The sequence below is a fragment of the Vigna umbellata genome, chromosome 10 (assembly GCF_029865625.1).
Source record: "Vigna umbellata cultivar VRB3 chromosome 10, Vumbellata_1.0, whole genome shotgun sequence".
In the NCBI taxonomy this organism is placed as follows: Eukaryota; Viridiplantae; Streptophyta; class Magnoliopsida; order Fabales; family Fabaceae; genus Vigna; species Vigna umbellata.
Genome location: NC_142174.1, coordinates 4738672 through 4762800, shown reverse-complemented (window position 1 = coordinate 4762800; position 24129 = coordinate 4738672). Strand labels below are relative to the sequence as shown.

The window sequence follows — 24129 nt, the reverse complement described above, 5'->3', positions numbered from 1 at the left end:
TCCTCCCATGCCACAAATTCCTATGATCCTAGTATCTGGTGACTCTAAATGCAACAAGGACTGAATTCCTTCGATGTGTTTTTCAATACCGATTATTCTTTTATCATAACTGATGGAATACCGATTTAGTTTTCTTAAAATATCTTCCACAATTTCTTCAACAAGTTTGTATTCTGGCCTGGAAAATGACTTGGGAAATAAAGTATTAGCATTCAAGCACAAAGACATAACTAAAATAAAGAAAAATACACAGAGCCAAGAAAAGTAAACATCGTTGAATAAATTCATGGATGGATTCAAGCTTTGAGTTCTAGATAAAAATAAATAAATTATATGTGTATTCAATTAAAAAGTTTAACATAAATATACACGTTATTTTCTTATATTAATTTGATTGATTTAGATATTACAAATCAATATCGCATAAATTCTAACTTTGTTTTTGGATATTTCACTTAAAAGTAAGAATTTAAATTTTTTTATTCTTAAATGTATATTTCGGTTTCTATAATTTAGATCGACCTAAGTCTGGATATTCTGTTCAACCAAACTCAATTTGATACCCAATCTAATTCTAACTTACTTAAATTTGACTGGGTTTATCATTTCATAAATTGAAAATAATCTCATTTAATGCAAATTAAGAAAAAAATTGCAAATATAAAATGTAAATGTTTTTTAAGAACTTTAACAAAAAAAATAACATTAATCAAAGATTGACTATAATTAATCAAAGATTGACTATAAAAAATAACAAATATTAATGTTTTTTTTAATTTTAACAATTATTTCATATTTAAATAGTTTTTTTTTTCAATTTGATAGTAATCGAAATATTTTATCCTAATAAGAAAAATGAAAAATTATTAATTTTGAATTATTCAAATAATACACTTGAAAAATAAAATAATTTAAAGTAAGATCATTTAAACTGCCTGTATTTGAAAGTGTTAAAAGTTTTGAAATGATTTATAGAAACAGGAAGTAGTTGTTTGTGACTTTTGACGATAGGAAGCACACTAGTATGTAAAAAGTTAAACTATAACAAGAGATATGGTCAAATCCATGGCCGACTATGAGAAATGAAAAAAAGAAACACTTGATCTATGATGAGATCAACACAATTTTAGTAAATGAAAAGAGTTTCTGATTATCTTAAAAGTGATGTAACAAATATTTACCTGGTGACGTTTGAATCCCAGCCGGAGAGTCCAGCAGCTTCGGTCAGAGCATCCTTCCATCCTTGCACTTTCTCCATGTCTTCCTTAAACCGTAGTTCATGCTCTTCGAATGCTTCTTTGTATCTCTTTTCCTGCTTCCTGACAGTTGATGGATCAACCTTGTAGAAAACGGGTATCACATCCCTTCCATATCTCTTCTTGCAATCCAGTATCTTAGTCAGTTCATTCAAACACCACGTCGAAGATGCATAGTTTTCGGAGAAAACCAGGACATAGATCTTTGATTCTTCTATTGCAGTTTGCAGCGCAGGCGAAATTTCTTCGCCCCTTTGTAGTCTGTAATCAATATATGCTTCGATGTGCTTCCTCTGCAGCGCTGCATAAAGGTGACTGATGAAGTTGTCACGCGTGTCTTCCCCTCTGAAGTTCAGAAACACATCGTAGCTAGTGGGAGAAGTGGACACAGCGAATGATGAAGAACTCTCTGCCATTGAAATCAATTTTCTCTCCCTTCTCTGCAACTCTTGTGTCCTCTTTGTATATAATCAATTAGAAACGAAAATATATATTCTACCATGAGTCTACATTAATGCTCTGTCACAGAATGAAAAGCAAGTCAACTTTTGGAAAAGCCATTCAGTTCTCTCAAAATATCTGTGGTAGTTGCTTGTTCTGGCCAGACACTAGTCAATCGAATATAAAGCATGAGTCATCCACTACAGCAACTAGACAAAAGAAAAGAAAATATTTGAAGACTCAACGACCTACACAATAATTATAAATTCCAAATTAGGGGGCATGTCTCCCAATGGTATCACTCTTTTTGTTATGATAATTAAAAAATTAGATATTATAATAACTATTAAAAAAAGTGCTTTTAAAAAGTATATACAACATATGAAAAACAGTTATGAAAGTAAATAGGTTTAATGTCTCAATATGTCCCTATTTTTGTTCAGAATTTGAAATAGGTCCCTTTATTTTTTGGCGTCTCAATTGGGTCCTTATTTTTGTTAATTTAATCCAAATAAATCCTTTTCGTCAATTTCATCAAACGGCATTAATGAATGTGTGACGTAGCCTGAAGACAGTATTGACACGTGTAAGGCCACGTCACACATTCATTAACGCCGTTTGATGAAATTGACGGAAAGGATTTATTTGGATCAAATTAACAAAAATAAACACCCAATTGAGGCGCCAAAAAATAAAGGGACCTATTTCAAATTCTAAACAAAAATAGGGACCTATTAAAATATTAAACCAAGTAAATATTTCTATTAACTTTTATACTATTATAATAATAAAACATTTAAAAATTATTATTATTTATTGTAAATAGATTTTTAATAAATAATAAAATTAATAAAATAGATTGTAGAAAAACTAGTAACGAAATATGCATATTTAAAAAATAGTTAAAAAAATCTTTATCAATAATTGTAAATTATTATTATTATTTTTATTTGTACTGTGTAATTACATTGATTTGAAATGTTCATGAGATCATTTCAAAGAAAAATTCTATGACGTGATAAAGGTAGAGTTGTCAAAATAGGTAACAATCTGCGGACCAATTCGGTCCATCACAGGTTTGGGTCGGGATGGGTTTGAAAAAACTGTATTTTTTTTATGCGGGTCAGATTTAAACTTGACTCATTTAAACCCGGCTCATGCAGGTTGAACCCGTGGTGGGCCGGGTTAGTCCATCAACTTATCTACCTATTTTTATTTTATTAAAATTTAATTTTAGTTTTATAAGAAAATATTTATTATTTTTTTTGTTTGAAAAAATTATTTAAGTTCCTTATTTTCAAAATTAATTAAAAGGAGTGAAATTTGTTTAGATTTGAATTATAGAAAGTTTGTAATTTTTTTTTATTTAAAACAAATTGTAATTAAGTGAGCTAGGGAGCCAACCCGTGGTGGGTCGGGCCGAGTTCAAATTTTTCTACCTCGCTAATAAATGAGCTGGGTTGGGTTGGCTCACTAAGTGACCAACCCGTGGTGGACCGGGCCAGGTGGCCTGTTTTTACAGCTCTAGATAAAGGTGAGTGAGTGTATGCATTAACATATGAGGACTCAAAAAGGAGATATTTTGAACTCTAATAACTATTAAGTGCTGTCAAATGGGTCATCCGACCCAACCTGGTCCGGCTCACCACGGGTTGACCACTTAGTGAGTCAACCCAACTCGACTCATTTATTAGCGAGCCAACCACAACGCATCACAGATTGATGGGTTAAATGGGTTGACTCACTGACTCACTTAATTACAACTTTTAAATCCAAAAAAATTACAATTTTTTTATAATTCAAATTTAAATCATTTCAAATTAAAATGATGCTAAACTCTAAAGATAATTCGAATTAAAAAATTAACATACAACTCAAATGTAATCCACAAACAAATCCAAAAAGCGAATAAATAATTTTATAATATTGATAATTTTTTGTGTCACTTATCCATTTATAAGATTAAAATCTTGAATTGATAGATTTATAATATTTTGCTTCCTTGAAACATCTTTTTCTTTATTCTCATTTACAATATAATAAAAAAATGTTAACTAATAATATTGAAACACAAAATAATAAATAATTAAATTAAACTAGGTGGCTTGGTGAGTCAACCCGCGGCTCACCACAGTTTCAACTCGGGTGAGTCGGGTTCTAAACGAGCGAGGTTGAAATTGGCCCGTATAAAAAAATTTTATTTTTTTCAAACCTAACCTGGCTTGAACTTGTGGTGGATCGAATTGGCATACGAATTTTAACTCATTTTGACAGCACTGCTATTAATGCTTAAATAAAGTAAGGTGAGTTAGTGGTAAAAGTTATGTGGTGAAAGGAGTAGGAAATTCTAGTTACGGTACAGTTGGTCCTCTAAAAGGGGCTAATGTTATAGGTGGTAGGGTGATAAATCATTTGTTTATGACTCTACATAGTATAAATATCACTACAAATGCATGCATGAAGTCTTATGTCAAAGTTATATATTAAGATAATTGAATATTTAATATCAACTATTTGTATGAATGTATGAATTTGTGGTATGTTTAATATGTGTGATTGATAAATTGGTATATTATGAAATTTTGATGAAATATTTTGTATATTAATTAGCTTATCCTTTCCTCTTATTTGTTTATATGTGTTATCTTCTTTTTTGCAATGATTATCTTAATGATGTGTAATAGATGAAGATGTTCCAGCTAATCTGATGCAGAGTGAGTGTGACGCAGTAATCTAGTTTAGGATATAATTTTTGTTAGGGTTAAGCATAATTAATTAAACTATAATATAACTATATTATTTAAGAGTTCGTATGAAAAAACTAAACTTATATAATTAACTAATGTCCAAACTGAATTTTGTATTCAAAAGTTAAGTATAATATTAACTACAGAATAATAGATTCCAAGAAAGGTATGTGCCTGATCCGAAAACATTCAATATATAACTACTTAATATAATATCCAATAAAAATAAACTGAATTTTTATACTGAATCAATATTTTTTAGCCAGATTTTATTTTTGGTTTAGTTGAGTTAGATTAGTTGAGAATGAAATAAAATCATAGTGGTGCAGTACTTCTGAAATGCGATATTAGATTGATTTACGTGAATATGAATTTAAACAAATAAAAATTAAGTAATTAAAAATGAGAAAAGATTCATACTATACATAATTAGACTGGGTTTTTTCATGGAGTTATCCATCTAATTTACGTTTTAGGACAAAATAAAATGGAGGAATAATGAAAAATTACTTAACAGAAGCATAGATCCAATTTTCAGTTAACTGCACTAAAAATATAAGTTTAGTTTTTTAAATTGAACTAGATAATTCTATAACTAGTTTTTGTTAAAATAGATTAACTTTTTTAGTATAAAATAGTACAATTAATTATAGTTTAGTATAATTAAGTTAGTTTTATTCAGTCCTAATTTTTGTTGTAAATCTTTTTTATTTTGAAAAATTCTAATGTATGTATATAATTTTTTATATATTTAGTACACGCTTTCTGGATGACTTAAATATAGTATTTGTATCCATCATAATGATTTGTGTTGTATTTTTATACTATTAAATGAGATATTAAAAAAATATAGTAATAAAATTTAAAAGTATTCTTTACTTAACTATTGATTTTATTCGTCACTTAAAATTCTTATTTGCATTGCGTTTTTCTGATATTACCATTGACAACTAATATTTGATTATTTTGTTTTTCATATTTGAATTATGAATGTTTTAAAAAAATTATTTTAATTGTTTTAACTATTTGTTAGCTGAATTGTTTTATTACATGTAGGTAGGTGAATTATTATTTCGATTTACTAGCTATATAAACATTTAAATATGGAAAAGAATATTTTGACAACCAGTTTTTCACATTATTGAAGCAGTTTAACAACTCGAAAGATTTTCAGTTTTCTACGTTAACCAAGCAAACAATTATATGGTTTTACAGCTCCATGCACAAACCAAATACAATCATATCATATTCAATTGGCATAAACACTACCTCTCGTAAACTTGGAAAGTTTGGAGTATCAAACAAACATTTTCCATTTGCGAATTACCCTTATGCAGCTCCTCAAGATTTCATAATCCTTCGCTGATGAAAGCCAAATATGCTAAAGAAGTTAACGAAGCCCATACACCTTTGAAAATGTAAAATAAAAGAAAATAAATTAAAAATGAGAAATTCATAATAAAAGTTGAACGTTTTGAAACTTGTAATTATCGAGTATTGGTGATAAGCCACACTCACCAACGGAAGACCAATTAGCAGAAAAGCAAGAGATTAGCCCACTAAGTAGCTTTCGGCCTTCCTCTTCCTATCTTCCTTTGTTTCCCTTGAAGACTCTCCAACATTGCTTCCGCTTCTATAAAGAGGGCACATTCCACATTCTTTTATTGTCACAACTGATTTTAACTCGTTCACAACGGAGTCGTAATCTGGCAACTCAAACTCAAAGTCATAATGTTTCGGATCGATCTCAAAAGTGAAATTGCGAGCATCACGGAGCCTAAGGCTCATGCCGCTAGTCCTTACGGACTCCAAGTTAAATTTCCACATGAATGTGTGATCTTGATTGACAACTCTGTCTTTATCATTCCATTCGAAATAGTTGTCTAGCACATGATTATTTGGAATAATCTGTGTACCATTATCATCACATTCAAATTTTAGGTTATAACTAAAAGAACCGTATCTACCTTCAAAATCATTCGTATCTAACAGTTCAAAAACAACACACAAAGCGAAACCAATGAGCCTGTCATCGCTGCAGAAACTTAAATCTTCATTTATACTCACTGAAGGTCCATTACCACGAAAAGGAAACCAATGAGGAACTGCAGTGCATGGAAAACAGAAGAATACAGACCTATATGCATCGTCGGTCATCCTGAGCCTTGCATCCTCCTCAATGTTAGCACGAGCACCTGAATCCAGTTGTTGGGCATTGGTGAAATGAAATTTGAAGACACCCTCTTTGGAGTTTGAGAGGTTTCGAACAGGAGAATTTGACATCACTCTTCTAATGGATGTGCAATCCAATGCCACCAGTTGTTTTAAACATGGTGGAATCTGTGGGATGCATTCAAGCTTTTTGCAATCGCTCAAATCAAATGATTTCAAGTTCGAAAGATGAGCAATGCTCACAGGAAGGTTCACGATTCCGCTCTCACTCAGTGACAGTTCCATTAATGACGTCAACCGACCTATGTGTCTTGGGATTTCTGTTAATTTGTGACAACCCGAACAATCAAGTTTACAGAGATGCTTTAGATTAGCAACGGAGTCTGGGAGTGATTCGAGATTCGTGCATTTGTTGAGCTGCAGGGATCGAAGACTAACCAAATTGCCGAATGAGGAAGGCAGTTCTTTGATAGCCGTTTCTTTTAAGTTAATGTGAGAAAAAGTTTGTACCTGATCCGTGATCTCTGGGAAGGTCCTCAACCTTAAGCAACCACACAAATCAAATTTCCTCAACTTCAATTTGAAAATTGTGCTTGGAAAAGTTTGAAGTGATTCACAATAGGTAAGATCTAACTTACATAGTCTGGTGAGGCTTCCAATGAAAGATGGAATAATCTCAAGATTAAAGCAACCGCTCAAACTCAGTTCTTGAAGCCCTACCAAACGCCACAAGGATGAAGGTAGTGCCTGTATGGCTGTTCTGTCCAAGATGAGCACCTCTAGGTCTTCCATCGTGTCCTCAATCTCGGGGAAATTTTCCAATTTTGAGCAACCACCGAGACAAAGTTTCTTTAGGAATTTAATCTCAGAAAGGTCAAATGGAAATATTGTAAGGGAAGAACAGTTTGAGAGATCTATGAAACAGAGCTTCTTGAGACTTTGGAAGTTTAAGGGCACACCTCCAGTGAGTTGTATCGGCGTTTCATCATATACGTATATATTATTATTAGTCACTTCTTTTTCTTCTTCCTCATATCTCACAAAAGTAATTGAGAAAATTTGACTGAGTAAGGATCTTCTTGGAAAAAAATGAGGAGCACTATCGTTTGTCACCCTTGAGTCAGAAGCAGCCCAAAGGGAGGATCTTCGGAAAGCTCTACGTCCGTGAAATTGCTGTTTCAAACGAGGGAAACTTGAAAAAATTGCAGGTTGATACTCCGGTTTCTTACAAGGGGATCTTGAGAAAGTTCCACGTTGACGCTCCAGTTTCACATGAGGGAATCTGGGTACACTGGTTGAAAAAATTTTAAGCTTGTGACACGAGGAAACAATAACCAATCCTGGTGATCTGGATAGAATATTGCTGGGAACAGTTACACTTTTGAGATTATGACATCCATCTAAACGTAAACAACTTAGCTTGCTGAGTAATATGGAAGAGTGAACTTTAATCAACTTTCCACAATCATTGAGAATTATTTCTTCAATATTTGGTGACAGGGAAAGGTCTTGTATTCTTTGAAGTTTATAAGAAGAACTGAGGTTGAGCCTTTTCAATTTGGGTAAACTCTGCCACAAAAAAGGAAATGAATAAGGTAATAAAGAAAAACTAAAATAAAGTTTTAAGCAATTTTCTCTATTTTTCTTCGGTAAACTCTTAGTTATAGTATCTATTTATTTTATATTTTACATAAATACCACTGTTATAAAGACCACAATGTGAACTAACCAAATTATGCTCGTTATAAATTTGATAGTTATTATAAAAATTCACAAAATTTAACATGTTTGGTTCTCTACCTAAATTTACATCTTTATAATTTCAACCTAAACTTATTATGGATTGATAAAACTTATGATTGTAATTTATAATAATAGATGAGAATGTGCAAAATACTTTATATTACGCATGTATAAACTATTTATCTTTATTTATCTTCTCACATCTCTCTGCTTCTTTCTCATAATAATATATGTAAAAATTTAAATGAGAATGACATTACTCTTAACATCTTAACAGAACAACGAATTAACAAAGTAAAATGGTTGTCCTATGAGGGTTAAAATTGAACCTTAAGTAGATTGTATGTCAATCGTTGAGGGCCTTGCTCTACCAATGGTTTTTTTTAAACAAATTAATATATAAATAAAAATAATTTATTTTAATTTTAGTATAGTTTTTATATTTAGCATTTCCAGAATTTTACATCAATTTTCACACCCTTAAATATTTTTTTAAAATCCCGCACTAGTATTACTTACAAATCATAAATAGCATTAAACCAAATTTAAAAAAAAAAGAAAGATATATATATATATATATATATATATATATATATATATATATATATATATATATATATATATATATATATATAATATGTTTAAGTGTTAGTGACTCGTAAAACAAGTTTAATAAGTCTTGTAGAAAAAGTTGAGTGTAATTTATTATTATGTGATTTGGTGTGAGAGTATAATTTGACTAATTTATATCTCATATGGTGTGATTACTTAAATTATTAGTTCAGTGTGAATGTGTGAAAAATCGTACTTTGTACAAAACTAAATTATAGAGCTAGAAAATTATATTTTATTTACTAAAATTTTGTGAAGTATATTTATATATAAATAATTTTGAGAATTTAGAATTAGAATCTGATAATTCTTTTTAGTAAATGTATATGGTAGTTATAAGCAAGCATAATAATATTTAATGGGACATTTCAAATAAAATAAAATAAAAACATATATTTTATGTATGAGAAGAGACTACCCACATATCTCCATTATAAAGTAAGAAAACAAATATTCTATAGAAAGACCCCGACATATAACAGAAGCAAAAACGCTTAGAAAAGAATTATCTAATGCATGTCAGACGATACGGGGAGATATCTATCATCAATAATATGGGTAGACATACAATCATGGAACATTAGACTATATGCATAAAATGTATGAAAACTCTTCTCCATACTATTTGATTTATAATTACTTTTAGAAGCATGTTAATATGATTCTAATAATACAAGTACAATTGTGTGGTTCTAATAAAAGCAATATAAAACGAATAATGTGATGAAAGGCACAAAGGAATGGTGAAAACATGTAAATGTACAAAGTAGAGAACATGATTCTATAATTTATTTTTATCTTTAAAAGTCTAAAACACAAAGGAACATAAATAATGTGAAAAACCTGATCTTCTTCCCACAATTGTTCAAGATGACAATCTGGCATTTCGAGTCTCACTAGATTTTGTGGGCAAAAATTCGGTGACAGAGACTTTTGTTGAAAACCAATCCAATAAAGAATCTTCAAAGTGTCTGGCAGACTTACTAGAGATGATTCAAGAAACACATTTGGATACCAAGAGTTAGAATAAGAATAGAACATAAGCATCCTAAGATTGTTCATCTTTTTGAAAGCTTTTGCATGTACTTTAACTTCTTCCATTTCGTTTATATCTTGTAATATACATTGTATTGCATCTGATCCCTGAAAGTATCAAAGCAATTAGAAAAAAAAAACATAAATGTTGCATTGCAAGCTATTTAATAACATCTCAATGGTTATCAATTTATCATAACATAAATCCATGTGACTCTTTCAGTTGAGTGATAATAAAACATACCTTGTTCTTTTTTAAAATCTCATGAATTTCGTCAGCCTTGAACAATCGGCTGCGTTTTCCAGGATGTTGAGGACACTCTTTACGAACAATTTCTTGACCCATTTCTTGTATTAGATCGTGCATCACAATTCTACCATCCAAGATAGATATGAGACATTTATCTTTGAGAACATCCATTCCAATCTTAGAAGAGAAACCACACTCATTTAGTATTTCTGCTACTACAATCTCGTTGTGTCCTCTATAAAAGCAAGCGATGTCAAGAAATATATTTTTCTCCTCCTCACGGAGTCCATCATAACTTAACTTGAATACATTGAAAATATCATCATCTTGGCACTTCTCCAAGTTTTGCAACTGACTTTCCCATGCTTCTCTTTGTCTGCCATATAACAATGAACCCAAAATTTGGAGAGCTAACGGAATCCCTTTTGCATATTTTAACACTTGTACTGACAAGTCCATGTAAGTAATTTCTTCTGGAGAATTTTGTTTAAAAGCATGTAAATTAAAAAGTTTTAGAGAATCATAAAAATTCAACTCCTGAAGTTCGTAGATATCATCAGCTCCAGCATTCTTAAGCACTTGTCTATCTCTACTGGTCATAATGATTCTACTGCCCTGCCCAAAGCTATCACGTCGTACCATTAATTTTCTAAGCTGAGTTGAATCTGTTACATCATCAAGAATGAGGAGGACCTTTGCTCGTTTGAGCCTTTCATTGGAATATGATAAATCAGTGAATGATGATGCTTCTTCCTTTAGAAGCTCAGACCGATATTTTGCTATGATATTGTGTATTCCCTCTCTTTGTAGTTTTTCTTGAACATCTAAAACAAGGCTGTGGGAATCAAACTGCACTGCCAATGTGTGAAATAATTGTTCAGAAATTGTACTTTTTCCCATTCCTCCCATGCCATAAATTCCTATGATCCGAATATCCGGTGACTCAAGATCCAACAAGGATCGAATTTCTTCAATATGTTTTTCAATACCGATGATTCCTTGATTATAACTGACGGAATAACGATTCAGTTTTTTCAAAATATCATCTATAATTTCTTCAACAAGAATGTGTTCTAACCTGACCCATGATTTACAAAATAAAATATAAGTATTCAAGTACAAAAACTAAACTAAATTAAAAAAATATCAAAGAGTAAAAAGAGTGAAGGATCATTGAATTGATTTATTTATGGATTCACGTTCTGAGTTCTAGATAAAAATAAATAAATTAAATGTCTAATAAATTAAAAGAATTTAATGAAAGGGTTGTATTGTACTACAAAGTTAAACTATAACATGAGATATGGTCAGATCTATGACCGACTAAAAGAAATGAAAAAAAAGAAATACTTGAACTATGATGAGATCAACATAATTTGAGTAGATGAAAAGAGATACTCAATATATCTGAAAAGTGGATGTAAGAAATATAATGACCTGATAACGTTTGAATCCCAGCCGCAGAGTTCAGCAGCTTCGGTTAGAGCATCCTTCCATCCTTGCACTTTGCCCATGTCTTCCTTAAACCGCAGTTCATGCTCTTCGAACGCTTCTTTGTATCTCTCTTCCTGTTTTCTGACAGTTGCTGGATGCACCTTGTAGAAAACTGGTATCACATCCCTTCCATATGTCTTCTTGCAGTCCAGTATTTTAGTCAGTTCATTTAAACACCACGTGGAAGATGCATAGTTTTCAGAGAAAACCAGGACATAGATCTTTGATTCTTCAATTGCGGTTTGCAGTGCAGGTGAAATTTCTTCGCCCCTTTGTAGTCTGTAATCAATATATGTTTCAATGTGCTTCCTCTCCAGCGCTGCATAAAGGTGACTAATGAAGTTCTCACGAGTGTCTTCCCCTCTGAAGTTCAGAAACACGTCGTACCTGGTGGGAGAAGCGGACGCAGCGAATGATGAAGAACTCTCTGCCATCGAAATCAATTTTCTCTCCTTTCTCTGCAACTCTAAGGCTCAGGATTCCAAAAATTTGTATACTCTCAATTACAAACGAGGGTATATATTTCTACCAATTCTACCCAAAGTCAATATCTGCTTCTCTGTCACATAATAAAAACCAAACCAACTTTTGGAGAGGCCATTTAATTTTCTCAAAATATCTGTCCATGGATAAAAAAAAATAATGATTATTTCACACACATAAATATTTTATATTCATTTTACACAATATTGAATCAATTGAAGAGTCACAATTCACACAATAATTATGACTCTAAATTTATATCGCTAATAGCTGCAGAAACTAAGGGACATACACCGTATCCTCTTTTCATGATAATAAAAAATAAATAAAACTAAAAATTAAATATTATAATAATTATTATAATAAGAAATATTATTAAAAGTTATATAAAAGTTGTATAAAAAAATAATATAAAAAACGATCATAAAAATTAAATATTTTTATTAAATTTATACTTTTATATAATTAAAAAGATTAAAATCATATTTAACATTTACAAAAACTATGGGTAGGGTATTAATTATTTAATAATTTATTTTCCAATTTTATGTAATTTATTTTTACTACAAAGACATGTAATTGAGATTGAGTTTTTTAATTTACACTTTTTTTTCTTGTAAAGAATAATGGTTTCGTATAATTTTATTATTAAATATTTTGTATAGCCTTAAAAAAATCGTATATATATTATATAAATTCAAATAAATTGTCTTGAACTTGTCAAACTACACTTATAAAGAATGAACCATCAAGCGCCGACAGATTTTATAAGTCACCACTCAAATGAAACAAGGTGTCTCAAAGTGAACAAACCAAGAACAACAAATAACTTATTATATATCATCTTCACTCTTCCACGTTGGTTTTACAGCTCCATGTAACAAGTTGGTACATTAAAAGGTTAGGAAAAGCTTTTTCAACGTTTACTTTCTCCATTGAGGAGTTGTAAAAGAGCATAACGAATGTGCTGTCTAATATGAGCACCGCTAGATCTTTCTTCCATCGTGTCTTTATTTCAGGGAAATTTTGCAATTTTGAGCAACCACTGAGACAAAGTTTCTTTAGGAATTTAATCTCAGAAAGGTCAAATGGAAGTATTTTGAGGGAAGAACACTTCGAGAGATCTATGAAACAGAGCTTCTTGAGACTTTGAAAGTTTAAGGACACACCTCCAATGAGTTGTATATGCAATTCATCATATTCTTATTAGCTATTATTAGCCACTTCGTTTTCTCCATCATATCTCTCAATTATCACATCTAAGTTTTACGTCAACTAAAAGTAAGATCAAATTATAATATATAAATAAATTGTAAAACTCACGTTACAAATCGATTTTATCGATTAAGTTAGTCTCAAAAGTCCACCTTCTAATACATCGAAACTTCATTTGCCTAAAACGGGGTATTAAGAAAGTGCCTGGTCGATTCTCTAGTTTCACATAAGGAATCCTGGTTGAAAACATTTCAAGATTCCAACACGAGAAAAGAAGAATGAAACCTGGTGATATGGATACAATATTGTTGGGAACAATTACACTTTTGCGATTATAACATCTATCTAAACGTAAACAACTAAGCTTGCTGAGTAATATGGAAGAGTGAACTTTATATTATATGCATGTATCAACAGTTTACCTTTATTTATCTTTATCTCGTCTCTCTTCTTCTTTCTAATAAAAGTATATTGTAAAAATTTAAATGAGAATGACATCACTCTTATAAGAACAAACTGACAAAGTGAGTTAAAATTGAACCTTATTGTATGTTAATGTTAAGTGATGCAGATACATAATTTATTATAGGTTATATTGAAGTTATATGATAATAAAAAAAGTTAGATTAATTACGTTTAAGTCTTTAATAAATTTAAATTTATTTAATTATGTGAGTATTCAAATTTTTTTATATTTTCTAATTAAGATATTAAATTTATATATTTTACTTGTTTAATTTTTCAATTAATTATATGATATGAATGTTATTTTGCTTATATGTCAACATATTAATAAATAAAATTAATAAAAAATTCACTAAAATATTTAAATTTATAATACCACTTAAATTCAAGTATAATTGACATAAATGAACAATAAATAAACTTATATAAGACATTAAAATAAATTTTTTAATCAAAATTTTGAGGTAATAGATTTGAGTTCTTATATGTTTTCTATCTTATTTATTTCTATACAATATAAATTTTAATGATATTCAAAGTGTGTTTATGAATTTCATGTTAGCTCTCATTATATTTTAAACTTAAATATAGTTTTATTCTTCATGATTTTACGTATGTATAATTTTAATTTATATGTATATTTAATATACATATATAGATTTTAAGTCTCTAAAATCAAACAATTTTAATTCATTAAATAGGCAATGTGAGTGATAAACATGTAGCATATTTTAGTAATTAAATTGCTTATGAACATTAAACTAAAAATGCTTAATTTTAAAAAATTAAAAATTAAATTTATAATCAATTTTTAGACTAAAATTTTACATTTAGAATTATAGAAACTAAAAATAAATTTAAGCCAAAATTTTAATATTTCACTTTGAATAATTTATGTATTTTTCACAATTTTTATTACGACATTCTTAATGTTATTAAATATAACACATTCATGAAACTATCAAGACTAAAATATTAAACCTAAATTTTTAATATTTTATTTTGAGTCATTTTATATATTTCTCAAATTTTCTAACAATGTTCTTAAAATGTATTAAACATAACAGGTACTTGTCGTAGAATTGGAAATTCGGAGTGTCAAAACAAACATTTTCCATTTACGAATTACCCTTTCAACTGCAGCTCTTAAAGATTTCATGATGTATGAAAGCCAAATATGCTAAAGAAGTTAATGAAGCCCATACATTAAGAGTTTCAACAAAATGCAAATTTGGGACAACGAAGCAACTCAACTTACAACGACATCAAACTATATCTAATAATAACTTAGAAATCTTGTCAGCTACGGAACGAACCCACCTGTAAAATGCCATTGAAAATGTAATAAAAAACAAATAAATTAAAAATGAAAAATTCATAATAAAAGTTGAACGTTTTGAAAGTTGTAATTAACAAGTATTGGTTATAAGCCACACTCACCAACGGAATACCAATTAGCAGAAGAGCAAGAGACTAGCCCACTAAGTAGTTTTCTGCCTTCCTCTTCCTATCTTCCTTTGTTTACCTTGAAGATTCTGCAACATTGCTTTCGCTGCTATAAAGAGGGCACATTCCGCATTCTTTTATTGTCACAAAGGAGACGTAATCTGGCCACTCAAACTCAAAGTTATAATCGATCTCAAAAGTGAAGCTGCGAGCATCACAGAGCCTAAGGTTCATGCTGCTCCCCCTTAGGCTCTCCAAGTTAAATTTCCACATAAATATGTGATCTTTATCAAGGACTCTGTGACTATAACGCCCTGGGAAATAGTTATCTAACACATTACTATTTGGAATTATCTGTGTGCCATCATCATCACATTCAAATGTTAGGCTGTAAACAAAAGAACTGTATCTGCTATTAATATCATTCGTATCTAACACTCCAAAAACCACACACAAAGCGAAACCAATGAGCCTGCCATCGCTGCAGAAACTTAAATCTTCATTTATAGTCACTGAAGGTCCTTCGCTGCGAAAAGGAAACCAATGAGGAATTGCACTCGCTGGAAAACAGAAGAACACAGACGTATATGCATCGTGGGTCATCCTGAGCCTTGCATCCTCCTCAATGTTAGCACGAGCACCTGAATCCAGTTGTTGGGCATTGGTGAAATGAAATTTGAAGACACCCTCCTTTGAATCTGAGAGGTTTCGATTTGACATCACTTGTTTAATGGATGGGCAATCCAATGCCACCAGTTGTTTTAGAAACGGTGGAATCTTTGGGATGCATTCAAGATATTTGCAGTCACTTAAATCAAGTGATTTCAAGCTTGAAAGATGAGCAATGCTTTCAGGAAGGTTCACGATTCCGCTCTCACTCAGTGACAGTTCCATTAATGACCAGAGGCTACCAATGTGCGTTGGGATTTCTGTTAATTTGGCACACCCCGAACAATCAAGTTTACAGAGATGTTTTAGATTAACAATGGAGTTTGGGAGTGATTCGAGATCCCTGCATTTGTTGAGCTGCAGGGATCGAAGATTAACCAAATTGTCAAATGAGGAAGGCAGATATTTGATAGCCGTTTCTGTTAAATTTATATGAGTAAAAGTTTGTGTCGGCTCCGTGATCTCTGGGAAGGTCCTCAACTTAAAGCAACCACACAAATCAAGGTTCGTCAACTTCAATTTGAAAATGGTGTTTGGAAAACTTTGAAGTAATTCACAGTAGGTAAGGTCTAACTTGCATAGTCTGGTGAGGCTTCCAATGGAAGATGGAATAATCTCAAGATTCCTGCAATCCCGCAAACTCAGTTGTTGAAGCCCTACCAAACGCCACAAGGATGAAGGTAGTGCCTGTATGGCTGTGTCGTCTAAGATTAGAACCGCCAAATTTTCCATCGTATCCTCAATCTCTGGGAAATATTCCAATTTTGAGCAACCACTGAGATAAAGTTCCTTTAGGAATTTCATCTCAGAAAGGTCAAATGGAAATATTGTAAGGGAAGAACAGTTCGAGAGATCTAAGAAACAGAGCTCCTTTGGACTTCGAAAATTTAAGGACTCACCTTCAAAGAGTTGTTCCGACATTTCATCATATAGGTATATATTATTATTAGTCACTTCTTTCTCTTCATCCGCTTCCCAATAAGTAATGGAGAAAATTCTACTGTAATACGATCTTGAGGGATTTTCACTTGTAGCCGAGTGCGCCTCTATGGAATGCCCACGTTGCAATTGACGCCCCAGTTTCACATGAGGGAATATTGGACCAATTAATGATGACGATGGTGGAGAATAAGATATTGGGGTTTGACTGGTTGAAAACATTTCAAGATTCGAACAACATGAAAGATTAATGGATCCTGGTGATCTAGATAGAATATTGCTGGGAACAGTTACACTATTGAGATTATAACATCTATCTAAACGTAAAGAAGTGAGCTTGGTGAGTAATATGGAAGAGTGAACTTTAATCAACTTTGGACAATGACTGAGAATTATTTCTTCAATATTTGGTGACTGGGAAAGGTCTGGTATTCTAGTAAGTTTCTCAGAATAAGTCAGGTCGAGCCTTTTCAACTTCGGTAAACTCTGCCACAAAAAGAAAATGAATCAGGTAATAAAGAAAAACTAAAATGAAGCTTATCTATTTTTCTTCAATTATAAACTCCTACTTACATTATGTGTTGAGTTTACGTTGAACAAATAAAATTATAGTGGCTATAAATTTGACATTTATTATAAAAATTCACAAAATTCAACATGTTTTCTTTCCTATCTAAAATTACATCCTAATTATTTCAACCTGATTAAAGTAATTTATAATAGATGACAATGTGGAAATACTTTATATCATGCATGTGTTAGAATAATTACCCTGTGTATCATCATTAAAGCTACTTAAGGTAGTGTGTCTAGTATTTATAATAATAATACCTAGGTATGCACCTAAGTGTCTAAGGGCAAACTTATAATCTTTCATGTACTTTTGTATTAGATTTTTTTATAGATAGAACGAGAGTGAGAGGGATCTTTCAATCAGAGCAAGTTGATCCCGCTCTGGTTTCTGTCTTGTTGCATTTGTCCGATGTCGCTTGTCGTTGTCCGTATCTGTCCGGTGACATTTTTCATTGTCTGGGGTTGTCCAGTCCCTATTTGCAGTTGTCAATTGCAGTTTGAAGCTCTTCAACACTGTTGGCCACTGTTCTCCACTGTTTTCTCGTTGTTTGCCACTGTCGGTTGCCGTTTGTCGTCACAGTTTCGTCCAGCGACCATTAGATCTGGTTCGCCTCTCCACACGACGGCAAACCCTGCCGGTGCCAGAGTCCTGTTCTCCTCCACCCGCCATGAGCAACATCTTTCGTCGCGAACAAGCGTGTGTTGCTCACGCGCCGCCATTTGCTTGCCGGAACACCACCGAGCCACCTCCATAGTTGTTGCCAATCTCTCTTCTCTCCAGTGTGCCCCTCAGAACCTCATTCTGTTAGCATCCAGAAGCAACCCTTGCGATAGTTACCTAGGGTTTTGTGGCTTCTTCTTTTGCTTCTTTAACCCTTGATCAGAAATGGCGTATGGAAGTGCCCTTTCATTTTTCAAAAGCCCCTCCATCACTTCCTGGTCAAGGTCATTACGATCACCTTGAGCAAGATGGCAACCATGTACCTGGTGACAAGCATATTTTCAATTGTGTGCTTTGCTATGACAATCAATGGAAGCCAAACTTCTGATATCTCTTAGAGCTTTCAAAACTTGTCACTCTTTATGGAAGAAAGTTCAAAATATTTATGCTAATGATATTCAATGTCTCTATGATATGACAAACAAGCTTGCATGTCTCAAAATGGTAGACCATGATGGTTTCCTTCATGATTGAAGCTCAAGCAGCTGTGGAAGAGCTGAGAATGTTCTTGGAAGTCAAATATTTATAAGACATCAAGAAGAAGCTTAACAAATATTACATGGTGATGATCCTCTGTGCTTTACAAGCAAACTTTGATCATATCAAAGATAAACTTCTGATCAGTCATGAGTTCCCATCCATGGAAACCCTGACCACACGTCTTTTTCGTGTCTCGGTGCCTTAATCACAGGAAGCTCATGAACCAATTGAACCATTATTCATGGTTGCCACGTGGAAGAGGAGGACGTGGAGGTCGGAGGCGTCTGCAGTGCATATACAGTAAAAGGATGGGTCATACCCAAGAAAACTGTTACTCCTTGCATTGTTTTTTCTCAAAAACAACTAAAATCTCTAAGGCTGCAACTGTCTCTACCAATTCCAAGTTCATTGAGGAAGAGTATCAAGAGTATTTGTGATTAAATTCTAATAGCTTGACATACACATTACATTCTCCAAGTACATCCACAACTTGCATTTCTATATCCATGGAATGTCAAAATTCATGGATAATTGACTCAAGTGCTTCTGATCACATCTTTGGCAATACCCCTTGTTCTCAACCCTTTCCTTTAAATAAAAATCTCATTTCATCACCCTTACAAATGGCTCCAAAACTTTCTCAAAGGGAGTTGGTCAAGTCTTCCTATCTCCTTCTCTATATTTGAAATATGTCCTTTTTGTCCCTAATTGTCCCTTCAATTTAATTTTCTTAAGACAACTAACCAAAATGATGAATTGTTTAATAACTTTCGATTCAAAATCTTTTGTTATACAAGAGTGCAGCTCAGAGAGACAAATTTGAGAAGGATATGAAGCCGGAGGATTATACCTTTTTGGATCTCGTCCACAGGTGACGCGTGAGGAACATGTGCCGAAGACTAGTCGGAGAGAAGTGGCGCATGAAGGAGCGTGCAGAGGTTTCTAAGGAGGCGACCACTAGGGTTGGGTCACGCTTCTCAGGGCGAACCTAACCCTTAACTTTGCCTGACAAAAGGAGACAAGAGATGGCGGCGACGGCGGCGGAAAGTGACAGCGACAACGGCGACACACTAGGTCTGGCTCTTGATACCATGTTAGAAAACTAACTGATACATTTTATTCATTTATATCTCTTACAAGGTTTTGGTATATATTGTATGTGATTCCATTGATGACCGTTATGAGTGTGACTTTATGTGCATTTGGTCCTTTTATGGGTGTGTTTTGTCCTTTTATGGGTGTGTTTTGACCCTTTTATGAGCATGGGGAGAGAGATATCTAAGGTTGTATTATGACCGAAATATTAGATACAAAACTCATTGTAGAAAAAAGATGTATTATGCATCAATGGTGATATAATCACAAAAATTAAAGTAGAAGTGATGAGAGGTTGAAGAAGGTTTGGTTATGAAGTTTGTTAGAAGTGGACTTGAGGCCTAACTCATCCTCACAAAACCGGCTTGTAAGGTGAGGTCTGCACCCACTTATATATTTTTAATTTGGCCTTATCTCTAGTCGATGTGGGACTTCCAACACACCCCCCTCACGCCGAGGTATATACATCTCGAGCGTGAGATTAGACATTAATGGGTGGTCCAATAGCGGCCCGATAATGGGTGGTCCAATAGACTCTAACCATAGCTCTGATACCATGTTAGAAGTGGACTTGAGGCCTAACTCATCCTCACAAAACCGGCTTGTAAGGTGAGGTCTGCACCCACTTATATACTTTTAATTTGGCCTTATCTCTAGTCGATGTGGGACTTCCAACAAAGTTATCATAGGTGGAAAAAACTATTTTAACATAAAAAATTGGGAATGAATTTTCCAAAATATATACTTATGATAGGTGATGTACATTTATATTTAAATAATTTTAAGAATTTAAATTTACAATAAGATAATTCTTTTTAGTAATTTATCTAGTAGTTATAAGCAAGAATGATTATATTAAATAAGGGCGTTTCAAATAATACAAAAGAAAAAAAAATAACATTTCGATATCTTTTATACATTAGAATAGATTACCCACACACAAATATCTCTTATAAAGTAAAAGACAATCACTCTGTCCATATACCTCACACATAATATGGATAGACAATACAATCATGGACCATAAAATGAAATGCATCAAATAAATGCATGTTCTACATATTTGATTTATAATTAATTATCTTTAGCATTCTAAATATGATTGTAATGATATATGCATATTGAGTGGGTCTAATAAAAGAAGTATAAAAACAAAATAATGTGAAGTAAAGGAATTGCTAATGAAAACATGTAGATATATAGTATAGAAAAATACTTAAGTTTAGAACATAAAGGAATATAGATAACTTTAAAAACCTGATCTTCTTCCCAAAGTTGTTCAAGATGGCAGTATGGCATTACGAGTCTCACTAGATTTTTTGGGCAAAAGTCTGGTGGTAAAGATCTTTGAGGGAAACTTTTCCAAGAAAGAATCTTTAAAGAGTCTGGTAGACTTACAAGAGATGATGCAAGAGACACTTTGGATTCCCGTAGAATTCCAAAACGAAAATAATCATCGAGTATAAGCATCCTAAGATTATCCATCTTTTGGAAAGTTTGTCCATGTACTATAACTTCTTTTATTTCTGCCAAATCTAGTAAGATACACTGAATTGCATCTGACCCCTAAAAGTAAATCAATGTAATTAGAAAATAAATAAACATGAAATATTCTATAATGTTTAGTAACTACTAAGTTGTTTGCAATTTAAGAAAAGTAAATCGATGTAACTCTTTTAATTGAGTGACAATGGAACATACCTTGTTCTTTTTTAAAACCTCAAGAATCTCGTCAGCCTTAAACAATCGACTGCATTTTTCAGGATATTGAGGGCACTGACGAACAATTTCTTGACCCATTTCTTGTATTAGATCATGCATTTCAATTCTACCATTAACGATAGATATTAGACATCTATCTTTGAGAACATCCATTCCAATTTTAGAAGAAAAACCACAGTCGTCTAATCTTTCTATTACCAGGCTCTCTTCGTATCCCCTATTAAAGCAAGCGATGTCAAGAAATATATTCTTTTCCTCGTCATCAAGCCCATCATAACTTAATTTTAATACATTAAAAATTTTAAGATGTTGGCTTTTTTTCAACTTTTGCAACTGACTTTCCCATGCTTCTCTTGTTCTTCCGTAAAGTAATGAGCCCAAAATTTGGAGAACTAATGGAATTCCTTTTGCATATCTCAACACCTCTTCTGCCAAGTCCATGTACGTTGTTTCTTGTGAAGAGTTTTGTTTAAAAGCATGTAAACTAAAAAGTTTCAGAGAATCAGGAAAATTCAACTCCTTAACTTCGTAGATGTCATCAGCTCCAGCATTCTTTAACACTTGTTTGTCTCTACTGGTTATAATGATTCTACTGCCTTGTCCAAAACTATCACACCTTCCTAGCAATTGTTTAAGTTGAACCGAATCAGTAACATCATCAAGAATGATGAGAATCCTCATTCCTTTGAGGGATGGTACTTCATTTAGAAGCTCGGGCATATATTTTTTTCTGACAGCGTCTATTCCATCTCTTTTTATTTTTTCTTGAGTGTCTAAAACAAGGCTTCTGGAATCAAATTGCATTGTAAATGTGTGATATATTTGTTCAGAAATTGTAGTTTTTCCTATTCCTCCCATGCCCCAAATTCCTATGATCCGAATATCTGATGACTCAAAATGCATCAATAACTGAATGCTTTCAATATGTTTTTCAATGCCGATAGTTCCTGGATCATAACTAATGGAATAAAGATTCAATTTTCTCATAATATCTTCCACAATTCCTTCAACAAGTGTGTTTTCTGACCTGACAGATAATTTGAAAAATAAAGTTTTAGTAAAGACAAAGCTAAACTAAACTAAAGAAAAATTCAGAAGAGTGAACATCATTGAAGAGATGTTCAAAGTAGACATATTTTCATATATTAGCTTGGTTGGTTTAAAAATTGCAAATCAAGATCGCAAAAGTTCTACAGTAACTGTTTATGACTTTTGTTACTGCAAAAGAGACTTGTACAAAGTTAAACTATAACAAAGTGATATGATCAAATGCATGACCGATTAAGAGAAACGAAAAAAAAGAAACACTTGAACTATGACGAGATCAACAGATTTTAGTAAATGAAAAGAGATTCTGAATATCTGAAAAGTGGACGTAAGAAATATAATGACCTGATAACGTTTGAATCCCAACCGGAGAGTCCAGCAGCTTCGGTTAGAGCATCCTTCCATCCTTGCACTTTCTCCATGTCGTCCTTAAACAGCTGTTCATGCTCTTCGAATGCTTCTTTGTATCTTTCTTCCTGCTTCCTGACAGTTGATGGATCCACTTTGTAGAAAACCGGTATCACGTCCCTTCCATATCTCTTCTTGCAGTTCAGTATCATAGTCAGTTCCTTCAAGCACCACGTGGAAGATGCATAGTTTTCGGAGAAAACCAGGACATAGATCTTTGATTCTTCTATCGCAGTTTGGAGTGCAGGCGAAATTTCTTCGCCCTTTTGTGCTCTCTCATCAATATATGCTTGGATGCGTTTCCTTTGCAGTGCTGCATAAAGGTGACTGATGAAGTTTTTACGCGTGTCTTCTCCTCTGAAGCTGAGAAACACATGATATCTGGTGGTAGAAGTAGAGACTGGAAATGATGAAGAACTTCCTAACATTGGAATGAATTAGAAAGATGATGAAGATCTATGAAGAACTCTGTTTTCTCTGCAACTATCCTCTCTGAAAGTATCGGTCGCGTGTTGTTTGTTCTGGTCAGCCACGTCAATACGGCAATAACTTAAGCTATTAAGTCAATTAAGGCTCAACAATTTACAGAATATTTATGGATTCTAAATTTAGATAATTTTAGGGACATATGTCTACTAAAAATTATTATAAAAAAATTGCGTAATATGATAATTATTAAGATAAAAATACTATTAAAATGACATATTATTATAATTATTAAAATAAAAAATATTACTAAAAATTATATAAAAGTTGTCGAAAAAATTAATATAAAAAACAGTCCTAAAGTAAATATTTTTATTAAATTTATACTATTATAATGGTAAAAACATTTAACATAATAGTTTTTTTTTGTAAATAGTTTTTCATCAAAAATAATAATAAAATAGATTGTAGTAAAATCGATAACCAAATATGCATATTTAAAAAATAGTTAAAAATATTCTTTGCTAATAATTGTAAATCATCGTCGTTATTATTATTATTATAATAATAATAATACTACTAATAATAATTATAATAATAATAATTATATTATTATAATAATAATAATTATTATTATTATTTACTTTCACAAATATTCAACATCAAACATCTCAAAAATACATCCACACA

General features: G+C 32.1%; 2 protein-coding genes and 1 pseudogene across 3 annotated transcripts in view; all 3 read right to left on the bottom strand.

Annotated features, from left to right (window-relative positions):
- LOC124847770 (toll/interleukin-1 receptor-like protein pseudogene) overlaps positions 1–1850 on the bottom strand; it is a 2502-nt pseudogene extending 652 nt beyond the window's left edge. Inside the window, exons 1-2 of the transcript XR_015782630.1 lie at positions 1182–1850; positions 2–178 (exon numbers count right to left, since the gene is read on the bottom strand). The product of XR_015782630.1 is annotated as a toll/interleukin-1 receptor-like protein pseudogene (transcript). The remainder of the gene's footprint in view (position 1; positions 179–1181) is intronic.
- A 3710-nt stretch (positions 1851–5560) lies between these two features.
- Positions 5561–12229, bottom strand: LOC124831276 (TMV resistance protein N-like). The gene is made up of 5 exons (XM_088100319.1): positions 11694–12229; positions 10251–11334; positions 9815–10114; positions 5963–8185; positions 5561–5852 (listed from the first exon to the last, which is right to left on the bottom strand). Exons 1-4 carry the CDS (start codon positions 12182–12184, stop codon positions 5996–5998), a joined length of 4065 nt encoding a protein of 1354 aa, XP_087956445.1. The 5' UTR covers positions 12185–12229; the 3' UTR covers positions 5561–5852; positions 5963–5995.
- Positions 12230–15009: 2780 nt separating this feature from the next.
- Positions 15010–23518, bottom strand: LOC124847564 (disease resistance protein RPV1-like). Its single transcript, XM_088100318.1, has 5 exons — positions 22951–23518; positions 21538–22585; positions 21094–21402; positions 15354–17453; positions 15010–15233 (listed from the first exon to the last, which is right to left on the bottom strand). The coding sequence occupies exons 1-4, from the start codon at positions 23439–23441 to the stop codon at positions 15435–15437; spliced, it is 3867 nt and encodes a 1288-aa protein (XP_087956444.1). The 5' UTR covers positions 23442–23518; the 3' UTR covers positions 15010–15233; positions 15354–15434.
- Positions 23519–24129: the final 611 nt, after the last annotated feature.